At 37.6% G+C, this 25536-nt stretch overlaps 1 protein-coding gene across 1 annotated transcript; it reads left to right on the top strand.

Annotated features, from left to right (window-relative positions):
• The first annotated feature begins 984 nt into the window (after positions 1–984).
• Positions 985–25299, top strand: bgnb (biglycan b). The gene is made up of 8 exons (XM_081386212.1): positions 985–1272; positions 12316–12593; positions 16903–17015; positions 20045–20258; positions 20386–20496; positions 20748–20841; positions 23866–24004; positions 24082–25299. Exons 2-8 carry the CDS (start codon positions 12347–12349, stop codon positions 24277–24279), a joined length of 1116 nt encoding a protein of 371 aa, XP_081242338.1. The 5' UTR covers positions 985–1272; positions 12316–12346; the 3' UTR covers positions 24280–25299.
• The last annotated feature ends 237 nt before the right edge of the window (positions 25300–25536 follow it).

The raw sequence follows: 25536 nt of genomic DNA, 5'->3' as shown, positions 1-25536 counted from the left end.
TCCACTTGCAGACTATAACATCCTGCCTGCAGCTTTTTCTCTGTGCAGAAAGAAAGTGCATCGAGTGAATCTCTTTATTGCAGACTGTCTCCTCAGAAAGTGCTACACTTATGAAGCCACTATAACTACATCAAACAAGTTAAATATATTTTGCAGTGTGTAACTAAGGTATGTTAAACAGTTTCAAACTGCAAAAGACAATGAGGAATAGCTGAGAGGACAGAATATAGAACTTTGACGTTTTGATATTATCATGAGATTATAGGTTTTTTGCATTGCATTTTTTATACCTCCTCCAGCTAATTGAAATAGGCAGGCTTTTGCTCTCAACTACAAAGAAATGAATGTTCTTTTTATAGGTTTTGACAAGCAAAGCTGATATTAACACCTAATGATTCATTTGATTTTGGATGAATTTCAGTCACCTTAGGGTATTACATTCCTCATAGTTAAACCTGTCAAACTGATCATCATCTGGACCCACAAAACATCCTCATTACTTACTGTAGATATGACATTTCAGTGGTTATTGTGATTATTATTAAATGTATAAAATGTAAACGCATTTTTGTTAAATATATTGTTTAAATGTACTAGGCTGCTGATGAAAAAACACCAAACAGAAAAACGTATTATAGTCCGCTAGGCTATATTTTGCTAACTAATTTGCATCTATTAACATTTTTTTATCTTTTCGTTTTGTTCAGTTTCCCATTTCGAGGCGATAAAAAAAAAAAATCAAATTAAAAATGAAAGGTAGCCTGTAGCTAGCCAACATATCCCACATTCATTGTATTTTGGCGGAAACTACACGGTTAGCCTAACATGATGACATTTTTTTGCCAGGGTATTTGTTAATATCCACGGTGTTAGAAACAGTTTCCTTCTATTTCTTGCACTTGAATACGTGTAAATAATATCAAATCACGGAACCTGTCAGAAATCGTTTCATAGGCTACATGTTGCGCAATAAGTAGGCTACACACTACTGAGTGCGCATCAGTGTAGCCTAGAGCGACTAGCAGAAGTTCTGGCACTGTCCAACCCACCCAAACCCGCCCGTGTTCGCCTGTTTCCTCCGTGAGGAAACCAGTCCAGTTCTCCGCCTCACTGACAGAGACTGGCTTGATGACCCACTGGAGTTACTTCAGATAGTTAACACTGGGAGAACAAGTCACGACGAAGAGAACATACTTCAAAGCCCAAATAACAAACACTGAAGATAAATACGGTAGGAGCTCACAGTGTGGAAATACTGCAGCAAAAATTAAGGTTAGTAGTGAGCGTTTGCTAGTTATTTTACTTGCATATGTTTTTTTTTTTTTTTTTTTTTTTTTTTTTTTTTTTATGTTAGCTATGTTATGTTGTCATAATTACTGAACTTTGGATAGCACCTTAGCGAACCTTAAAGCACATGGAACCGATGCATATTGCATTATGAAACTTTCTAGATGTAGGTTAGCTTATGTATGTGCAAACTTGTTGCTCTCTTTTTATTCAGATGCATAGAGATGTGATTGTGATGTGAAGATATTGTTGCTGTAAATTATGATCTGCTGCTGGTGCATGCCATTATGTTTGGTTAGTTAGAGTTCAAACTTTTTATCTTTTAAATTCCTCTTCATACTTTAAATTCAATCAAAATAGCCTAGATGTTCTTTTATGTCATGAAAAAAATCTAAAATTATCAGCACTCTGTCTTGTCAGCTCATATAGCAGTTCTTACAGAAATGTAAAATTCTGCTAATGTGAATAAAGGGTTACTTCATCCAAAAATGTTAATTTTGTCTTCATTTACTTACCCTCAGGTTGTTCCAAACCTGTATGAATTTCTTTTTTCTTCTGTTGAACACAATGGAAGATATTTTGAAGAATGTTGTGGGGCACCATTGACTTCTATAGTATGAAAAAAAAAAAAAAAAAAAAACTATGGAAGTCAATGGTGCCCCACAACTGTTTGGTTACAAACATTCTTCAAAATTATCTTCTTTTATGTTCCACATAACAGAGAAATTCATTCTGATTCGGAACAACTTGAGGGTGAGTAGCCTACATGATGACAGAATTAAACATTTTGGGTCAACTTCTCAATGTCCCTCTACATATATGGAGGGAATGTAGTGGTACTGTATAGGTGAACACTGAAAGAGGAAAGGGTGGATGAAGAGGAAAGACGGATGTTTAGGAGATGTTGAATGATGATGTAACTGATGACTCTTGCTGAATTCAGGATGAAAGCACTAAATCAGCTCTCTGAGTCTGTCTGGTTATTATCTATCTATCTATCTATCTATCTATCTATCTATCTATCTATCTATCTATCTATCTATCTATCTATCTATCGTCCATCCGTCCGTCCGTCCGTCTTGGTCTGTACTTAATTTTTCCCCTTTGGAGCCATGATTGCCACTAGTACTACCTAAAAAAATCTTTATTCAATTTTTTATCACATTTACAGTGATGTTTTATGATTTATTCTATTTTTTTATTTTTTTCTGAGCGGCAAGTTTTATTTACCTTGACCATTTGAATTATTTCTCTCGTTTCAATTGCCTTGTCAGCACCTCTGTCATTTTCCAGTTGCCTTCACTTTCTCTCTCTTTCAATCTCTCTCAGAATTGTCTATATATCTAATTGTGGAAATGGCCAATATCGTTTTAAAATAATACGGTTTCACACTCTATATAACTCTTTTAACAAGCGGCTGCCCTGTGTATCAGGTCTGCCTTCACTCTTTGTTGTGCCAGTCACCACATTCAAGCAGAGCAGTTACAGACATTGCCAGGAAGCTTTTTTAGGGACTAAAGTTAACAAATTACAGTCAAGCCAGCAGTTAATTCCAGCCAGCACAGAGCCCAGAACCACCCAATGGTTTGTCAGGAGAAAAAGTGTGTGTCAGTGAGACAGACAAAAGTAAGTAGCCTATACATGTGTGCATGCAACAGACAAAACGGCTCAATTCAGATGATTGACTTTATTTGTGAGAACAGATTATATTGGGAATCTTCATATATTTAGTTGGTGATATCAGAGTTTTATTGGCTGTTAAACATTGAAAGCAAGAGTGTCATTGGACTCCTAATCAAACCACATGTAATGTGTCAAAGCTGTTTTTAAAGAGAAATGCTATATTCATGACCTTCCCAACTAATGTCATAAACCACAGATTCACCAGGGTCATGTGAGTTCACTGGCTCTCACGGTTAGTGCAGTAAACTGAACAACTTCCCCCTCCCAACTTTGGTATTTTAGTTAGATAAGTGGCATAATTCATCTCTAAACATTCAGCTCCTCATTGCCATATTCTAAAAGATGAAAATGCATTTAGTAACACTTTATTTCGATGGTTTAGACATTCTATATGGAACTTTGCAACTACATGTCTGCCAACTCTTATTAGAGTATGTTAACTCCTAAGTTTCTGATGGACATGATAATGTGCATGAGGGGTGAACTATGTTTGATTTTGGGGTAATGCGAATCGAAATGCTTTTTAAAAAATTCACTATACCTATTTTATGGAATGAAGTTTATTTTGTGACTTAAATAAATGACGTTTTATCTCTTGTCCCATTTATAGATTGCAACTCAATATATAAGCATGCAGACATGCCATAGCATTTGTCTTTTTGCTTTTTTTAGCCTTAACTCTACAAGTGAGTATTAAAGACATTCAAATCAGACATAAACACATGCCTCACACAGTTTGGATGGAAATTGGAAATTCCCTTTTTTTGGCTAATGTGTTTTTTTTTAATTATTATTATTACAGTAATCATGGGAAACATGCGGCATTGTTCAGAGAGATCTCTGTGTGGGCACTGCTCAGTCTCTGGAGAGACGTCTGTTGTGCGCCCTATTATTAAAATCTGACATTTAGTTAATTACTGTCTGTCTTTTTCAGAAACACCAGACTAGGTGGAGATTTAGACAGTAACTAATTGTTTTCATGCAGAGAAAATATGTATTGGTCTAAATTTTAAACAGCATGCCGCAGGAGTCAACCCGTGGAAGAATACTTATATGGGATCACCGTAGGGATCACAACATATGGACCCCACCCCACCTAACACAAGTTACACAAGCATACAAGTGATAGGTCTAGTATCGGATGCTCCGCCACGTCCAACACTGACAGGGTAAGGACAAACTCAACAGGGTTTGGAAGAGGGAACTCAACTGGAGCAAAAGGCGCACTTCACTCCAGTCCATAGGAGGGGAATGGCGCAGCAAGCCGACTCTACAAACCGGGCTAAGGTGAAGCTGGCTTCGTTAGAAGGGAGCCCACTAAGCAATCGGCTCGACACATAAGTTAATTTCTTAGCGAATGTGCTGGTGTCGCCCAGCCCATAAACTCTTAATCTGTCAGCGAGGCACTCGTGTCAATACCCAGGAAGGAGCTACACTCTCTTTATGAAGGAGCTCACTACCCAGGTGGGCACGGTGCACCTTGGAATTTCACCAAGATGAAGGCCACACTAATTTATGTTAGTAGGCCAATCTCCGCCTGAAAAAAACACCTTTCCTTCAACTGGTTCCCTTCCCTTGCCGCAACAGACAAGAGCTGCTTGCAGGCTCACAACCTGGTCCCGTTTTAAGGGAGTGGTAGGAACCTTGGGCACAGTCCAGGCCGGGGCCTCAATTAATGAGAGTTAGCCAGCCCGAAACCAGGCACGATTTGTTGACCAAAAATGTGTGCAGGTCCCCTACCTTCTCGATAGAGTAAGCAAGTAGGAGAACTGTTTCTTTAAAAACAGATTTTTAACTCAACTTCCTGTAGTACTCAGGGGAGGTCTCAGAGTGCAGTAGCACTGGAGATAGGTCCCAAGAAGGTATAGAGGGGGCGCAAGGAAGATTTCATCTCCTTGCACCACTCAGGAACCTGACGATCAAGTCGTACTTCCTATATCTCAACTGCATCCTGATGTGCTTTAAGGGCAACATCATTTTAAGGGTGGAGCTTCTTCTGCAGGAAGGAAGCACAGAAGTGATCGAACACTCTCGGGGGTCTTCCCGTGAGAAGAACACCAACAATGAACAGTTTCTACTCCAGATCGTAAGCAAGCCTCTTTTCTTTAGAGGGAGCTCTCTTTTCTTTAGAGGGAGCTAACTGTGTGGCCCCGAAGATATCCTGGACAACTGGAACGCCTGGGGATGGAGTCTCCACTCTCTTCGGCAACAGGCTGTCGTGAGGCCATCTGGGAGGCACGATTGAGCAGGCAATTTTAGAGTGAAAGAAGCGACCTCAGAAGCTTCTGACCCCATAGGAGGAGGTGGCAGGCGACGGTTGCTGTACTGGGCAGTGCATCTTGCTGAGCAGCGGCATCAAGCAAGGAAACTGCTACAACTCGAGGCAACTGAATGCCAATGCAGTGTGAGGTAAGCCCAAGCCCTCCTTACTGCATGCCCGTTATACATGGCCCCTGAGCTAGTGTTTAATAGACACTCGTTCTAGGAGTGATTAGCAAAGGTCTGAACACTGCTAAGAGTTTGGCAGCATACCAGGTGTTGTTAACACACGGAGCGTGCTGCTCTGCCACGGCCACCTAGGAACTTGGTCATTAAGTCAGTGCTGAAGCGGTCATCATATGGAGAAAACCGTTTATATGCAGCTGCGTCTCACATATGCCCCAGGAGCCTCTGAATTTTATTCAGTGGGACCCTTTCTCACCTCTAAGCACTGACCGGACACATTCCAGTTGAGAAACATGTAAACCAAGTCCACCTCCATACTAGAAAAAAGCTCTTCAGTCCGAAGACGAGTTACTCTTCTCCAGTTGACCTGAAGACCCAACTGGCTATGTAGCACTCGAAGGGAGGGACTTGTACTGAGACTTCGACACCTCAACACAAGACACAGGATGGCCCGTTTACGGAGGAGTGGATATCTGAAGGACGCGTCACACGGCAGCACAATTCGGAAAACAGATGTGTAACAAACAGCACTGTACATGGGCGGGTGCCGGATGAACTGAATCTTCTAGCCGAGTCTGATCATACAAGAACTGAGTCAAGATGAGTCGGTCGGGAGCAACTTTCAGTACTCCCAACGGACCAACACAGGGGGCCCAGGTATCAAAGACATACTCAGAGTGAGGCAGCAGGTTAGAGACAGGGACCCAGCTCGGGAGGCCCGAAGGCGGCACTCATGGACATTTGGTATTCTGTGAGGTTTGGTCAAAATTGCAACGAAATACTATTGGAAAATGTAATGTTTGAAAAATGTTTAGAATTTTTTCAAAAAGAGTGTTTAAAAAGATTGTGTCACAGGTTTGAAAAAAAAAATTGTACATTTTAAAGTGTCAATTTGTTTTTTATTATTTTGGGAAAGACAACATTAAATATAAATGTAAGTGTATTTTTTACTGACACAAACATATGTGTTTTATTTGTTTTTACAATTTGGGATCAGTAAGATTTTTGACAGTAACCACTTTTATAAAGTAAAAAAAAGATTTCTATTTCAAATATATGCTTTAAAACAACACTTTCTAATCCTCAAAGAATCCTGAAAAAGGTATCATGGTTTCCATTAAAATACGAAACATTACAGCTGTTTTCAACATTGATAATAATAAGAAATGGTTCTTGAGCTGCAAATCAGCATATTAGAATGATTTCAGAAGCAGTTATGTCTAGGCCATACCAGGTCACTGTGCTGGAAAGGAGTGTGTATTTAGACTGGTGTCCGAGTCTTAAGTGCAATGAGCTTTGGATTGTCCACTGATGTATTTGGCTAAGGCCGTGGGATAGGATTATCTTTGTGTCAGCTAATGTTTGTGTGTTTTTGTCAAAGTCATCAGATGTATATGGCTTTTGCTTATTGGCTGTTTTCACACAGCCACTGTTTGGGATTGACAAGCGTTTTTACAGGTGTGATTCTTAGATTGTCCTTTTGACAGCAGACACTACCAGATTGATTGCCTGTATGAATAGGTCATCAAAGTCAATCATCATCTGTGTGATGTATCACAATGGACAACCACTCATCCAACAAGCTGGTAGTTGATTAGTGAGGTCAGCACGCATTGCTTTACCAGTTTTTACAGTCAAAATATTTAGGAAAAGGTTATTATTTTACTTTTGCTGCTACAGCCGTAGTATACCATCACATAATTTTTCCTAACATTTATTAGTGATCTGATTGTATTTGTGCTTTATATAAATATCACTGTTTTGTAATAATTTTTTCTGTCTGTTTGTAAAATGAATAAATCGTCACTCAAACAAAACAAAATGAAATGAAAGTTGATTCAACCTTACAAATGTTCACCATATGTTAAACAATTACAAATATGAATTGATTAAAATAACAAAAAATAAATTGTGAATAAATATGTTTACTTTTTAATATGTAGATCTCAGTAAATTATATCACATTTACACATTTTTATCACATTTATATCACATATTATATCACAGTTATGGCTCCGGTTGATTTTGAATCGTACTTAACCAAAAAATGCTTCAATGAGGGAATCAATTAGCTACCTCAGTACTAACTCTGAACAAATCAATGGCTACATGGATAAGTGATTCAGTCTAAAAGTTAGTTTGTGGCTGTTTCGTGAATCGTTTGTTTGATTTATTAAAAAATATATATTTCCTCCCCCCCCCCAAAAAAGTCATTTGTTTACAAATTGCCATGGCTTTGTTGTGTGTGGTGTCTTGGTGGCGTAGAAAATACTTGCACACAACGAGATGAAATGTGACAAAACGGCATATGGACAGACAAAATTTTTACCAACTAGATTTGAATAATTCTAAGACCCTTTTTGTCTCATTTGTAAACATTTTATTCGCTTTTGTACACATTTTGTAAAGCCCTACAGAACCGTATTTAGTATGGGGCGCCGTTTGTAAAGCGACTCACGCTGAAAATAACAGCAATATTTTGTCACATTTAGCTTCAAACAATGTTTAAAAAACTGGTATGAATTTTTGACGTCACTTTTTACCACATTTACAACAATATTTGTCAACTTAAATAGTATTTTAAATAGTTAAATCTAAATATTAAATGTTACACCTAAATGTTAAATCTAAATGCTAAATATAAATCTAAATGTTAAATATAAATCTAAATCTAAATGTTAAATCTAAATGCTAAATATAAATCTAAATGTTAAATATAAATATTAAATATAAATCTAAATGTTAAATCTAAATGTTAAATCTAAATCTAAATGTTAAATCTAAATGTTAAATCTAAATCTAAATGTTAAATCTAAATGTTAAATCTAAATCTAAATGTTAAATCTAAATCTAAATGTTGAATTTAAATCTAAATGTTAAATCTAAATCTAAATGTTGAATCTAAATGTTTCGGGTTAAACTAAATATTTAACTAATATGCAAATTCAAAATGCCGGTAACAGGAAGTGCCAAAATAAAAGCTCGAGGTGGTCAGTGTGTGTTTATATAGCATGGTTTATAGTGTCAAATAACGAATAAAAAACATCTCATCCGAGGAAATGGACTCTTGGACATGGATTATCGTGATAATAACTACCTAAAATAATAAACACGTTTGGAGAAACTTTATTTGAAGAGTAGGCTAGTGTCACTTTTATGAAAAGTGCGGGACTTATGACCTGTAGCCATAATAGCCAGCTATGGCCACTAGGGGGCTCACTTTGACTGAATGTTATGTCATTACTCTCATCACGAAACTCTACAGTTTCTCCAAACGTGTTTATTATTTTAGGTAGTTATTATCGTTATATTATAGTTATTATTATGAGATGGTTTTTATTCGTTATTTGACACTATAAACCATGCTATAAACACACACTGACCACCTCAAGCTTTTATTTTGGCACTTCCGCTTACCGGCATTTTGAATTTGCATATTAGTTAAATATTTAGTTTCACCCGAAACATTTAGATTCAACATTTAGATTTAGATTTAACATTTAGATTTAGATTTAGATTTAACATTTAGATTTAACATTTAGATTTAGATTTAACATTTAGATTTAGATTTAATATTTAGATTTAACATTTAGATTTATATTTAACATTTAACATTTAGATTTAACATTTAGATTTAACATTTAGATTTAGATTTAATATTTAGATTTAACATTTATATTTAACATTTAGATTTAACATTTAGATTTAGATTTAATATTTAGATTTAACATTTAGATTTAGATTTAGATTTAACATTTAGATTTAACATTTAGATTTAGATTTAGATTTAACATTTAGATTTATATTTAGCATTTAGATTTAATATTTAACATTTAGGTGGAACATTTTATTTAGATTTAACTATTTAAAATATCTCTAAGTTGACAAATATTGTTGTAAATGTGGTAAAAAGTGACCGTCAAAAATTCATACCAGTTTTTTAAACATTGTTTGAAGCTAAATGTGACAAAATGTTGCTGTTATTTTCAGCGTGAGCCTCTTTACAAACGGCGCCCCATAGTACTCCAAACAGCAAAGACAATCATATTCTGCTGATGTGCGAACATAACTATTGAAATCCTACTCAAGACACCTTGTTTTGTTGAGCAGCTGCTCATTAAAGAGTTGCTGCGTGGAAGTGCTGAGTGCCACAGTATTTTATCCCATAAAAATGGCACATATACTTATGCATATTATGGTGTTTGTGGTCATAAATAATGCATATAGTTTTCAAACTCTTCTATGGAGTGCAGGATGCAAGGACTTGAGTATAATTGCGCCTCAGTCTTCTCCTCGCATTCCTCTGGCCAGTCCAAACCGGACCTTTTTTGGGGAGCATGGTATAATTTAGCTGCTATTTTTACAAATGGGTACACTTCCATGTTTGCTTTTATTCCAGGTCAGCGGCATAAAAAACGGCTGTCGCTTTCCCAAGTGTTTGACTTTAAAGTGAAAGATGGGCAGACAATATGAGAGAAACACACATAGATGTTGGCACGTCAGGATGAAGAATGGGATTTCATTGGATGCTTTAGGCTTTAATGCCTACCTTGGTAGAACTAATATTTAGCAAATGTTTGGATCAGCCATATGGTCAGCTCTGGGAACTGTCAGCCACTGTGACAAATTTTCTATGTAAATGTCGGTTTGTAAGTCCATTTCAAAGATCTCTCTTTTGCCTCAAACCTAGACAAGCTTGAATGTTCACAGAAGATGATTGAGGAGTAGCCAAGGGGAACGGCAAAAGCATCCATGCTCATTACTCAGTAATGACACAGACGCTGTGTGAAATGGGAGACATAAAGGACTCAGCAGACACATTTACATGAAAAACATTTGTGTGGGATAACTCTTGAGATAATGGGAGTCTTTACTGGGAGTTTGCTATGCATAAATAGGAACTGAGGCTAGTCTATAACGACTTGAAGATGTTCCTCAACTCAATGTTCCTCTTTGACAAATGATACGGCAGATATTATCTAACTTAAAAATAAATTCTTGAATTAGTATTGAAAATTCAGATATATTATTCTTAAAGATTAGAGCTAACACAAGGACAAAGTCTATGATATTTAAATGAATATAACTGTGAACTTTATTCTGGGTATTTTTTAGAAGTTTTTTGTTGTTGAAACTGTTTTATTTGCATTTGATTGAGTATCTGGGTGGCTGAATGCTTTTCATGCCTTTTTAATCTTCACATCCCAACTTCTGTTATTGAGGGAATAAATTTGAATGTGGCAGTAAATTGTGATGGGAAGACATTGAGTTTCTCTCTTGGGACACATGACATCCTCTGACATCTGGCTCCTCTCGCTCATCCACATGTGTTTCTTCCCAGCATGTATAGGGAATACTATGCATAAGTATTGTGGCAACTTTTGTGAGGCTCACTTGTGTGGACAATCAACTATGAAGGCTCTGGCAGTGAGATTTACTGAAATTTGATCCCAGCTGGATGGATTTAAAGGATAATTATAATATTGTGTTGCTTTTTTACAAGTACATTTAGTGTGAGGTATTAGAGTATGCATGATTCAGAGTCAAAGTTCAGGATGAAGTTTGGGTTTAGGTGGTTGATTTGTGTTTAGAACAGGTGTTGACTATAATTTTAGGTTCACCACAAGGGCCAAGGTTAAGTCAGGAACTGACAGGTGGAGTGTATGTGGCTGAATCGAGTTTGCGGTTCAGGTTACAGGCCCATGTTTAAGGTATCATTGAGGTCCTCTGGGGACCCCAGACCTTTAACCACATCTCAGCCCCCAAATCTGATGATGTCACAGGACTCAGCTGGAACACATTGAGAAATGACATCATAGGTGGCTCCCACCCTTCTTGGCACACACACACACAAACAGAGACTGTCAGAAATATTCCCTCCCACCTCCTTCCTGTCTAATGAATGGCTTGTTTTAAGATATGTTTTAAAAAGGCCAGTTTGACCTTTTCCACCACCACACACTGTCTGACCAGACATGCTACAGACACAGACTCACCGTTTGTCTCTTTAGTTTCCCCTATTACATTTTTTTATTTAAAAAGAAATCTGCAGAGGATAGCAAAACATTAACTCAATAGTTGCACTTTTTGTGCTAATGAGTAATGTTTTAATGTGCCCTCATGAAACATGTCAAAGCTTTAGTGTTTCTCAGGGAGTGCATGTCCTGTGCTGAATGATGTGTTCATATTCGGATGGCAATGATACAATATCCTCCCAAAACCCCAAATAACAACTTAGATCCATCCTGTTCCTTTGATGTACTTTGTGAAAACTGTTTTAATGATTATAAACAGAGCTAAGGAAATGGGTTGCGGGCTGAACTTGAAGAGAAGACATAGGGCCCTTTCTTACACCCGGTGCAATTCAACTCAAGTGTTTTTTGCTAGTTTCAGTCCGACGCAGTTATCATTTTCATGTCCTGCGCCACCTTGTTTAAATAGCAAATGCATGGTCTGAAAACGAGGTGTGTTCAGGCGCATTGTTGGCGCGTTGCTATTTTGCAAATATGAGTAAATTGACTTGCGGAAACCTTAGTAATTCACCTTGCATGATTAATTTAAATACTCTCCTCCCATAAATTTTGAGTCTGAAAGGGAAACTCCTTCAAATGCATATGCAATAAGGTCAGACGCAAAAATAACCCTGTCCACGCCATTTCAGCACTCATTTTTTGCTGCGAGTCGTTACTAAATCCTGACAGTAGTTTTTTAATGCCGAAAGAGGGTTTGCGCTGGCGCAAGCTGTTATTAAATCTGGCCCTAAAGGCTCTGTTTAATTGGCCTGTGTGAATAAGAGTTTATAAAAATAATGCTCTAAATACAATACACACAGTTATGCATTAAAAACATTTATGTTGAATTAAATAAATAATGATGAATCTCTCTCTCCTGATCCTGCAGGTCAGTGTGTGTAAGTCTCTGTATCTCAGTGATGTTCTCCCGCCGCTCTCTCCTGCTGCTGCTGCTCAGTGTCTGCAGCCTGACTGCTCCTTCACTGACTCTACCCTTTGAGCAGAGAGGATTCTGGGACTTTGCTATGGACGGAGAAGGAGGAGATCTGTCGACAGTAATGATGAGAGATGAAGAGGGATCAGCTGTGGAGGAGCTGCCACCGGATGTGTCTATATGCCCCTTTGGTTGCCATTGTCAACTCAACGTGGTGCAATGTTCAGACCTGAGTGAGTATGACATCTATCTATCTATCTATCTATCTATCTATCTAAGTCCACACCACAGCATAACAATAACAACACAGAGGAACAATATTATTGGAGGCACTTTCAGAAAGATTCCAGCTGATGAATGATAAAATCATTGACAGCTAATCAGATCTACCCGACCTTAAAGAGCTCAAGCATTTAATGCTGTAGAGCAGGGCTATTCAATTGGCGGCCCGCGGGCCACATGCGGCCCGCCAATCATCTCCATGTGGCCCGACGGCACCAACCTCCCTCCTCCTCTTTTCGCTCCGATTGACCTGAGAAAGGTTTTACGTGTGAATATTTCAGCAGTTATTATATTTGTCCCGAATTTATGTCGACTGAACCAGCGATAGGCTACCAATCATTCGTGAATGAATGAATCATTCTTTTGGTTCGATTCTTTCTAAACGCGCTTGCATAACGGTCTAAAACTATTCGGATTCATTCGGACCGCTCCGTCACTGAAGCGGTTTCTCGGTCAGTACAGTTACAACAAATAGCGATGTTTTTAGTTGTTTCACTAGTTGTTTCAACACGGCCCAGCGTGGAGTTGCGTTTACTCCCGGTCCCGGACACACTAATATTAAACAGCGTTGCGACAACCAGTGGAAGCGTTTCAGTTCGACAGAAACCTCTCTGTTACAAACCACAAATCACTTGATGATTTAATTAGTATTAAATCGGATGAAACAGCCTCAACATTCCCAACAAAACTGATGAGGAAAGCAGGAGAAACACTGAGGCATGAACGAAAGTAGAAGACTTTAAATCCCCTAATCACCCTTACAAACATTTACCATGAATTTACTGTAGTAATTTACCATGGTTGGGCAGAAATGTGCAATATTTATATTGAATACTATGTAGTAATAAATAAATATAGTATTATATAGTATTATAGTATATATACTTATTATATTCTTTAGGTATATAGTATTATAGTATTATATAGTATAATAGTAAATATAGTGATTTATATTGCATTAGTTTTATTAGGTGGGTAGAGGAATATATAATTAATGCGTGTTATGAAATTATGTCAGTTTCTTTGTAAAGGTGCGTATAGTTTTTAACTTGTGTTTAGGCATTTTTTTATACAGTGGGAGTGAGTAGCCTGTGGTTATCAAGTCTCACTGTTAGAATATTTTCATTTAAGCATAACAATTATAAATAAAATAATTATTATTTCTCACCAACAGCTATAAGTTTGTATAATTTATTTATTTGTTCCAAGGAAAATAGTTGTACACAGCTGTAAATTATCAAGTTATTTATTTATTATGGTTTTATATATTTGCATACTGTTGGGTACCACATTTCCAATTAAATACCACACTTCTTTAGGGTTACTTTAACTTATTTATTGAAACTGTTATGTTTCAATAAATAAGCTAAACCCCCAAAACCAACCCACCGGCCCACCTCAACTTTTCGATTTGATAATGCGGCCCTCGAATGAAACTAATTGAATAGCCCTGCTGTAGAGTCTATGCGACATAACTGTAGCGCGTGTTTATAATAAACAAAGCATCATCATCCATAGGTGTGAACTCTAATATAGTTATTGTTACTGTTTAGTTTTCTATATGGTTATAGTTCTTGGTGTGAATGGGCCTTTAATCATTGAAGATATTTACATGAACTATACAATGAATCATCAAAGTGCATCAGAGTGATAGTTTGATTGAGTGTTGGGGGATCTTTTGTTAATATTAGTTTCAATTCCATAATAGTGGCATCTTATAAAGACTGTTTGATAGTCCAAACAGGCAAAACTAGCTGTCCATGTCCAGTTTAGTATCAAAGAAATCTGGGGCCTGAATTGGAAACAATGAAAAATGCCTGTGCAATTTCCCACTAGGAGGGGTTTTGTGTTTTTTTTTATGACACGCACAGGATATTTTACAGGAAGACAGTGTGTGAGAGATAGACAGGGAGAATAAGGAAAGTTAGAGGGAGAATGAGAAAAATAGGAAGATATGGAAGTCTTTGAGCATTTGTTTATTTCAAAATGGCCAGAAATAGTCTTGGGTTTTGTCTTGTTAGCAATACAGCCACATAAATGGTCATTTGGGCCTAAAAATGTTGTTTTTTGACAGGGGCCTCTTAATTTCAGTGTGATTGCTTCTGATACTCTTGTTTTCTTTGCCAAGGATAGGAAACAGACCTACAATCAAAGAGGAAACATTATTGTTAACTAAACTGATTTGTAAAACTATTCATCATCACCTTGTAGGAATTTGTATCAATCAAGTGAATGTTATGTTTTTCAGTGATTACTCAGTTTGCATATTTAAATACACAAAATGTGGATGGACAAACATGTACAAGAATTGTATAAACACAAAACAAACCAACCAACCACCATGCAATGCATGTGTGCACACCCATAAAGCCGCGGCGGAGCTTGCCTTTTTAGTATGTGGAAAAGTCAAAAGATCAGGGTTAGATGCAGGTTCAAGAAATTGGTTAAAGCCTTAAATTTCAGACAAAATTTGGCCTGTTTGTGTATTTTTTCAGCATGGTACCAACAGCACCCATTGAAGCTCCACTGTAGCCTTATAGTCATACATACAGATACACACGCTCTCTCCATCTCCACCCGAGTTTGCCCAAGTTACGATCCTCATAGAACATTTACAGGCACTGAACTGACAGAAGCAACAAAAACGTAGGAATTTGGAGCTTATTATTATAATTATATGTATTCTTTTTTTAGTTTGTGCGTGTCTGACTGTTTGTCTATGTGCATGAATGCTTTATGCAATGTGTTTTGGTCTTTAGAAAGTGTTTTTGTGAATCTCATTGCATCTTTGTTTATGCTTGTGGATTTGATATAAAATCGAAAAATACAGCCCTCGCTTTAGGCGGTTCTTTATATGCTTCTTCCCCCTGTGATGAAGATTTCCTTGTAATGCATTGATCCATCCACTGCGCTCTCTTATTTTCTTTAATATATCTGGAAGTTGTTCTGCCATGTAGGCTGTAACTGAATTGATGGTGATGCCTATTTCTAACAAATGTTTATAATTGTGTATATATTTAGGTGGTTGTGTGCCTTCATCATAAAATATGTTCCTATTAGGAGTTGTAGATGTGTGTAAAGCTGTGTTTGGGGGGGCTGTGATGTGCTGGGCAGCTGTCGAAGCCCAGCTTTACTCAGGGGGTTTGGCACTGTGTCCGTCAGCGGTTGGTTGGTTGGTTAAAGTTACTGAGCACTTGTTGGTTTGAGTGGCAGGTGGGCTTAAAAGAAGAACAATCATAAGAGGAAAACAGTAAAGATCTTCAAGTTGTAGACTGATATCACAGCATGTTGTGTGTTCCCTGCAAAATAATGTGTGGCATGTCAAGAAACATGGAGACTTTAGAAGGAATGTTTGTGTTCAGTGTACATTTGTGAATGCAAATCACCCCAGGTTCACTTTATTATTACATTTGCAAAAATGTCAATTCCAAACCTTTCAACAAACAAAAAATGCTAAGCTAATGTGATAACAGCATTCAGTTTTCTGTGAATTGAGTTGCTTGAGTTGATTAAGGTAGTCAAAATTTCTTTTTTTGTAACACATTGAAGTCAAAATTATTTTCTGTGGTAATTGAAAACAGGCAATGCTGTCTGTTATTATACTATTTAATCCTAAATGTATTTCTTTAATGTGCTTAATATCTCAGTGATTTTACTTTTCTTTCCTGAGGTAAGCAATATGGTTTGGCAGTTGTGGTTCTCAAGAACATTATAAATGGCTGGAGGGGAACAGAGGTTGAACCCAGCCTAGTATAAATTATTGGGCTCTGCTGGAAATCATCATGAATCATTGGCCTGATTTAGAATCTTGGAGACTGCACTGCTAAAACTGACACAATGCTGAATTTGTGCTCTTGATGTGGTTTTGTTGGAGTTTAGATATAGTTTTGTGATGTGGTCCATGTGTGGCAAAAGAACCCAAATGGTTTTAAAATGTACATTTAAAGTGGTCACTCTAATATAAAGATACAGTATACCTCCAAAAATCTGACACAGAATGGAAAATTACCAATAAGCACAATTGGCCATAATAACGGGTTCATTTCTAACTAAATAGCATTGGTTAATGGTTAACACTTTCATTTGTGTTCACTGTTTAATCCTGTTATTTTGATGTCAAATTAGAAGCCCTGTAGTGGGGAAATCCAGACCAGATGTGAGCTAATGGTGTCTCTGTACAGAGATTTGTTTACAGATCTGTATGTCATATAATCTACATGCTTTAAAACTAGCATATAAACATGTTAATATCTTGTTTAGGTTTGACTGAAGTGCCCAGGGATATTCCCAGAGACACCAAACTCCTGGACCTACAGAACAACCGTATCACAGAACTGAAGGAGAACGACTTCAAAGGACTTGCAAACCTCTATGTAAGACACTGATATTGATGGAAGAAATGTGAACTAGAAATCTTTATCTTGACAGTATCTTGGAATAAAGATAGATTAGGCTGAACTTAAAATAAAGTGCCAGTTGTTAAGTAAAATAGAAAACTTTTTGGCTTGTATGTGTTCCTCAAAGCAGTGATTATTCAAACAAGAACATTCATAATATTACATGTTTTCACTAGGAGCTAGGAGCAATTTCTCAATACGTAGGTCATTTTTTCAAAACACTACACAGAGCGATCACATCAGAAGTTTATCATTGCTTTGCAGCAAAATGCATTTCTTTTGACTACTTTCAAAAAACATGAATTATTTTCTAACTTAGGCTAACACTGCAAAATCTCTATGTTACCTACATAGTCCAGTCATTTTATGAAAAAAGGTTGAACAAATTGCAACAGAAGCAATCAACTGATTTTGTATCCTCATTATATCCTGAGTAAGGAAAGAAAAAAGCCTCGAAGAATCCTATTAGGGGAAAGTTTCGAAAAAGACCCAAATATAGCCTATTCATACGCCTATTCATTCTTTTTCTTACGTGAATAGGGTAAAGATTTTAACCGAGATTTTTACTGAGTTGATTACTAACATCAAGACAAACAAAAAATGTATTACAAGTTTTTTTAAATTGTTTGTTAACATGGACAAACGGTGCACAATCTAATTACGTATGTGCTAATTTGCATAAATACCACAGCAGGTCTAAACATTGGGTCTTGCCAGGTGAAAATATCTTGTTGAATCTTGTTGACACATAACAGTAAAATACTTCATGTTAAGGTCTGAATGGAACCCATTTAGGCTACCCATGAGCATTAATACATAGAGGCAGGAAGAAGTACTTTAGAAACCAGCCTTAAAGTCAATTAACACATTTCTAAAATGCTTAGTGTTTTTTCCCCCCAATCATTTCGGCACCACTTTCAGAAACTTGATGTCATTTTTCAAGACACACAACAGTCATCACTTGAAACACAGGCTCAAAGCTTATGTTCATAACTTAGCATTGTGCATTTATTTCTTTAAAGAAGTCTTGCACTCGCAGAATCATTGGTTCAAATAACTAATTTATCATGAAATATCATAGGAATATTATCACCTACACACAAGACAGCCAGTACAATCATTAAATATGCAGGTTTCATTATGGTTCTACACGTACATACCTCACTGTTATAGAACTAGAAAGAATAGTACAGATACAAGGGAATCATTGATCAAAATCGGAAATTTATTGATGAAATAATCTAATCACAACATAGGTAGCTACAAAAAAAACGAACGTACTACTGTATTGTCAACTGCTGTTCCTCTCTGCACTTCTATGTTTCCATCAGCCATGTCTTGTGGATTTGGCCACAGGTTCTCATCCACATCACAATGGATGCTTTCATTAGTTATTAATATCTTGGAAAGAATCTTCTGGCATGGCGAATCCAAGCCTGACACTGGTCTGCCATGATGTCATTGCATGTGTCATCCATGGCCTGGAGAAGAGTGACTTGTTCGTTATCATATACCTTCCACTTCCATGTGGAGAAAAATTCCTCAATCAGGTTAAGGAAAGGGGAGTATATACAGGGTGATAAATTGAGGATGGGCCCGAAACCATGCTTGCACCATTTGAGCATGGTGAAACTGAACATTATCCCAGACTATTACTGCACACAGGTCACACCATCCGCTCTATAGACCTGATTTATCTTATCAAGGAAGGTTACAAGGAGAGATGCATTATATGACCCCAATACGAGGTCTGTGTCCTTCCACACCATTTTCTGATATAGCCACACACATATAATGACATTGACTTTAAGTTGTCCAGGTACTTGGACGGTTGCTTGTTAGCCAATTAAATTCCGACTTCTCCTTGTCTTGGCCAGGTTAATGCCTGCCTCGTTCAAAAATATGAATTTGTGATGATTGTCATCTGTATACAGCTCCATCACCCTCTAAAAAGAAATTCAGGAAGAACTGATCACAATGGTATAGAATTTTTAGGGATTTTTCACAACAGGGATCTTGAAGCTGATCATACCTGAACATACTCAGTCCTCAGTTTCTTCACTCTATCTGCATTTATTTCAAAAGGCACACGGTATAGCTGTTTTGACGCCATTTAAGCACACATGCAATAGTCGGCAAACTTATGGCCTCCATATTGTCGAATATGTCGGAGAATGACTCGATTCATTATATATATATATATGTTTTGGTAGATTTAGCCCATTTTGGATGTGAAAAATACTGTTGTGCCAAGCTGAAAGTTGCGTAGGTGAACTGTGTGAAGAGTTTTGTTTTGAAAAAGTGACCCAAGTATTGAGAAATGGATTCTTGCGACTGAAAAAAAAAACTCTACAACTTTATGGGTGGTTTCTTGTGCTGTACGCTGACGTACACCAGTTTCACAGCTTGATTCTTTGTTTTTGTTTTTATTCGACATTGGCTAATGCTGCGCATCAAGGTCAATATGTCACTATTTACTTTAATAGTGAAGATTTAGCTGTACATTTCGATTGAATATTTACATTTTAATATCAGTATTTAAGATTTTTATTTGACATATTTTACATAAGAAACAACAAGACAGCTTCCTTTATAGCATGTTTCGGCTAACTCTTGAAAAATCGGTCTGTCGTTCGCGGCACGCATTACTTTATGTTTGGCACTCTGCAAACAGCCTGACAGGATGTTCATACAGTTCAAGTCACTGAAGAAGAATGTTCCTGTAGTTCTGGAAACACACGCTGGTGCCAAACTGAATGTTTTAGTTCCCTTCTTAGAACTCATATTATCCCCAATATTTATCCCTAATATTTATTCAGCCTCTCTCACCAAACACAATATTTGACATGGCTTGTAAAAATAAAAAAAGATCAAGACAGTTATATCATCATTTATAAGTCATTAGATTTTGTGTACATATTTAATGATCATGGTCAAGCTATTATCAATCATGTCTTCATGAGTTTCCATGAACAAAATGCTGTCCTCTTCCTGTCTCCTGTCAGGCCCTGTCACTGGTCAACAACAAGATCTCCAAAGTGCACCCACAAGCCTTCACACCCCTCCGGCATTTAAAAAAGCTTTATTTTTCCCGGAACCTCCTGACAGTGGTACCCAAGAACCTTCCCCCATCCCTGGTGGAGCTGCGGATTCATGAGAATCGTATTAAGAAGGTTGCAGAAGGAACGTTCTCTGGTCTGGGCAGCATGAACTGCATTGGTTTGTATGCGCGCTCGCCATTATGTGGTATAGAGGTTACAGTCTGACCAAACCATTTCCTTTTTTAGATGGAGCCTGCTGGTTTTTGTGATGGGATATTCTTTCTGATGTTGAATGCTTCTTATAGAGATGGGTGGAAACCCTATTCAGAACAGCGGCTTTGAGCCTGGCGCTTTCAAAGGGCTGAAACTCAACTACCTGCGCATCTCTGAGGCCAAACTCACTGGAATACCAAAAGGTAATTCTTTATTATAATTAGTCATTAGTCAAGTCATTACAGAGTGAACGCTTGTCAAACGATAGTCTCATATTCATTTTCAAAAAAGAACATTTGGATAGTACTCTTCTTTGTGCAATTTCTCACTTGAATGAGCTTTAGGAATATCCTTGGTAATAAATCACAATTTGCACAAGTTTTAGTGTAATATTAAGATTAGAGACGTGGTGCGACTTCCAATAATATAATGATGAATGTCCCTCTCTTCCCAGACCTCCCTGATAGTCTTCATGAGCTCCATTTGGATAATAACCAGATCCAAGCCATTGAACTGGAGGACCTGAGCCACTATAAACACCTGTACAGGTGAACTGTCTCATGACTCTCCTGCGCTCCGACACACAGACACACAATTAGCCTTTTCTCTGCCTGTGGGCTTCCTGTAAAGCAACAGCGCCACCTGGTGAATGAAATCTTAAGGATGTGAAAATTTAAAAAAACAATGCTTTTTTATATTTTTTTTATATATAAAACAGACATTGCTTATCACAATTTTAATTTGTAGAAACAAAGTTAATTGATTATACCTTTTTACACAAAATACACAAATATTTAAACTTGTTGGCAGTCATAGGTGATTATAGACCATTTGTTTGTCTTCTCAGCCCCCTGAAAATGTATTATGTGAAAATTCTTTATCTTTACTGAAAACAGCTGCAGTTATTTCACTCTTGAGTCATTTAACTGTGTACTAAGTATAATCCTTTAAATTTCACAAAAACCACGAATGCCAATTTAATTTGAGTTATCTCAGGAGTGTGCAAGTTTATTGTTGTTAACAAAGTATTGTGCTGATAAAACCTAGCAATTAAACAATATTTTTTTTAGTAACACTTTACAGTAAGGTCTATTTTGTTGACATTATTTAATGCATTAACTAACATTGAGCAATATATTTGTTACAGTATTTATTAGGGGTGTCACAATATATCGCAATACAAATCATGGATAGTGACAATCTGTATTGTGTATAGATCACCCAAAATGGAAATGTGAAGTTTTCAGAGTTTTAGTGTCAGTATAATGGATGTATTATTCTGGATGTATAATTCTGTATTTTCAGCTTCAGAATCATGAATATTTTTTATCTCTTGTCCTGTGCATTGGGTTACAAGCACCAAGTCCAAGCCTATTCATTTACACCCAAAATGTAATACAAAATTTAGCATAGTACATTTTTTGTTAACCTTTTACCATATTTCTTGGAGTATCGCAATAATATTGTATCTTGAGTTCAGTATCATGAAATGTATCGAATACATGAGGGTATTGTTACACCCCTAGTATTTATTATAGTTTGTTAGTTAATGTTAGCTCAGGTCCATTAAATCATATTAACAAATTAAACTTTTGATTTTAATAATATATTAGAAAATGTTGGAATTAATATTAACTAAGATTAATAAACACTTTAAGTATTCTTTCATTGTTACTTTATTATGATAACTAATGTAGTTACAAATGTTAACACATTTATTGTAAAGTGTTACCATTTTTGTTAACAATTCTGATTGACGCTGCGTCGTGACGTAGCGTGTTATGGTGTACCACGGAAGCTATAAAGGGATGCCAGAACACAATAAAGCAGCTGATTAAAGCAAGCCGCTCTCAGGCATTCCTGAGACAATCCTGAGGGAACTTGTGCTGCATCAAATGACGACACTATGGGGATCGAAAAACCCATTGTGCCACACTGTCTAATGCCTGCCCTGGTGTGAAGCTTGACCAAGCACAACGCAGGATGACAGCACTTGTGATCCCAGCGTGGAAGGAAGGTCCAGACTATAAAATCTTATAAATGTGTGAGGTGAGGCCCAGCCCGCAGCACCACATACCTCCTGCAGGGAGACGCCCTGATTTGAAGGGTGCCAGGCATAACCCTTCCAGAACCACATCCAGGTCCCAAGCTGAGACCCTAACCTGAGCCACAGGCCTCATCCTCAGAGCACCATGAAGGAAAGAAACAACCAAACGTTGTCTTCCCAGGGGTCCATGACTTGAGCTATGGCCGCCACGTAAAACCTTAAGCGTGGACAGGGAAAACCTCCTAGAGAAATGTTCCTGAAGGAACTCTAGCACTGAAGCCACCGGGCAGTGTACTAGGTCCAACTGATGTTCTCTACACCATAAAGTGAACATGTTCCCCTTTAAGTTTTCTTGTGGAGAGAGCTCTAGAGTTTAGGATGGTCTCAACAATCTCAGCTGAGAGACCAACACCTAAGAACTGAGAACTCGGGGGCCAGACCCATAGTTTTCACAGTCTGCACAGAGGGCAGTCAGTCCCCCTGGTGATTTATGTAGGAGACCACTGACATAATGTCTGTTTGTACTAGAATATGATGGCTCCTGAGTTCTGGGTGGAAGTACGTCAGAGCTAGAAATACAGACATCATCTCCAGACAATTTATGTCTCAAGAGAGATGATGCCCTCTCCACAGACCTTTACAAAGCAGCCCTCCATGACCGCTCTCAAGCCTGTGAGTGACGACTCTGTTGTCACTATTTTTCTTTGACAAGATGCCCCAACACAGGACTCTGGGACAGGAACCACAGTTTCTTCCACATGACAAAGGTACGAACTTATATCTGCGCGTAACCTTGATCATACAGAACAGGTGAAACCTGGGTAAACCCCCTAGTCCTGAGCCACCAGGCAATGTACACACAGCTTGTCCCCAACCGTAATGTATCTTGGGCAGGGAGGCACACGCCTGTCACTCAACAAACAACACCAAATAATGGACAATTCACACACAGAGTGCTTGCCGAAGAGCAGAAGCTATCGCTGTTGTGTTTCCGGCATCCCTTTATAGCTTCCATGGTACACCGTCACGCGCTACGTTTCACACGTGCTTCAGACGCTATAATGCAGAGGTATAGTATCATCATTCAATGCAGGGAAAGGGAACTATATTAGTGTCCTGGATGATATTGTTCTGTTCATTCTAAGCATGTGCAAGCCATCCAATGGTAAACCTAAATGTACTAAATTCACATTTCAGTGTCAGCAAGTGCTGTGCCTATTTTTATATAAATGTGACCAATTAAATGTTTACCTTTTGTCATTTTGAAATTGAAAACAAAACAAGTTACATTTTTAAAACTATACTAAACCTGGTATTGGCAGCACACACAATAATTTTTGCTCAAATCCTGCATGTGCTCGATTTTTATAGTGCAGCTTGTCCTGCAGGGCTGCAGTTGACCCAGTGCCTGTTCACAGTATTTCCAGTCTATTGTGTTTCCACCTCACTAGAGGTCTGTCACAATGAGTGTGGCCCGTCTATTGTCTGTTGCTTATTCATGGTTGTGCTTGTCGTTGTTTGCCAGATTGGGTCTGGGTTTTAACCATATCCGCATGATTGAGAATGGCAGCCTATCATACGTCGGTAATCTGAGGGAGCTGCATTTGGAAAACAACCGGCTGACCCGCGTCCCGAGGGGCCTACCAGACATGAAGTACCTGCAGGTGCGAGATATCAAGCTGATGAGCGAAAAGTGTCCCATTCGCTCATGCACGATCATTGATTTTTGCTTCTTTTTCAGGTGGTCTACCTTCATTCAAACAACATTAGTCGAGTGAACATTAATGACTTCTGCCCTCAAGGTTTTAGCATGAAGAGGAGCTTCTACAATGGCATCAGCCTCTTTGGAAACCCGGTTAACTACTGGGAGGTGCAGCCTGCCACCTTCCGCTGCGTTGGTGACCGATTGGCCATTCAGTTCGGAAACTATAAGAAATAGAGAGAGGATGACAGGGAGGTTTGGGGACAAATAATAATGCTGGAATCAAAACAAAACAGAAGAAAAGCTTGGAGAAACTAGCGGTCGAAATGGTGTCAACAAACAGTGTTTCCAAATAGTTTTTAATGTGTATCTTTGGATGTATTTGTTTGTGAAGTCTAAAGAAAAAAGGAAGGAGCAATACAAATAAGTATTGCAAAATTGAAAAAGAAACCTACGGAATTTGATCTCTTACAAATTTGCAAAACCAGTATAATGGTCATTGTTTCATAAGTGTGTTACCGTAAAGTCTTACCATTATCAGTTCACTTTGGAAGGGCTCTTTGCTCGCACGACACTTTTATAATAATATTATTGATACTGTTAATATTGTTATTATGTTAATTTAGTTTATGTTGTATTATTAATAGTAAGGTTTTGATGGGACATTGAAATGGTAAGGTTGAATCTTAATGTTAAATTCATGGTGCTTATAATAAATGTATCTGTGTTGTATGTCAAGTTTTAGATTACTATGATTTTTTGTCATTGCCTCGCTTCCTTGCTTCAGGGGTCTTATTGTTGTGGGAGTACTTTAGGGCAATGGAGGAACTTTACACAAAATATAAATCAGTCAGTCAGATGCCTCATGTTCTTACCCATGCAGCCCTCTTGGGTTCGAGGCTGATTCAGAAAAGGATTGTAATAATTTTGCACAGTTTCTCTATGAATTCCAAATATTTTCTTTGTAGCGTGTTGTTAGTAGGATTTTTCTCTCGCAGTGCCACTGCATGCATGTAGGCTACTTCGCCGCACACTGCTGCATGTTTCAATAAAATATATTTCAGCTTGACTTCAGGAGCAGAAGTGGCGTACCATCATGGTTTGAAAGCTGTGACTAATAAAACTTGAGTTAACATGAATGCCAAATGCTGATTGAGTGAATTCTCAAGCACAATGTCAATAGGTCATCACTTGTTGCAAACCATGTCAGCGAAATTCCAGATTTTATACATACAAATAAAAGAAAACTTTTTGGGAGATGTATTTATTTACTTCTTGTATGATAAGGTTACTGTATTGCACACACACACACTTGACCACAAACTATTAGTCAGGGAATTAGCTAAATTTAAGCAAATGCACTCCTTAAAAAGCCATTGCTGTCTCAGAAAAACATCAAAGACAGAATAAAGTATTTTTTCAGAATATGGGAAGTTGTGTGTGGAGTGATGAATCACAATGAAACACGAGTTGCGGGGTAATGCTCGTTGTCTT

Source organism: Scardinius erythrophthalmus (genome assembly GCF_964197995.2).
Source record: "Scardinius erythrophthalmus genome assembly, chromosome: 15".
Classification (NCBI taxonomy): domain Eukaryota; kingdom Metazoa; phylum Chordata; class Actinopteri; order Cypriniformes; family Leuciscidae; genus Scardinius; species Scardinius erythrophthalmus.
This window is presented reverse-complemented; position numbering and strand designations above follow the sequence as displayed.

Excerpts from the sequence above, each read along its gene's own strand:
- bgnb (XM_081386212.1), top strand. The coding sequence starts at position 12,347 with ATGTTCTCCCGCCGCTCTCTCCTGCTGCTGCTGCTCAGTGTCTGCAGC. Across the intron at positions 17,016-20,044 it reads AAGGACTTGCAAACCTCTAT|GCCCTGTCACTGGTCAACAA; the intron begins GTAAGACACTGA and ends GTCTCCTGTCAG. Across the intron at positions 20,497-20,747 it reads ACTCACTGGAATACCAAAAG|ACCTCCCTGATAGTCTTCAT; the intron begins GTAATTCTTTAT and ends CTCTCTTCCCAG.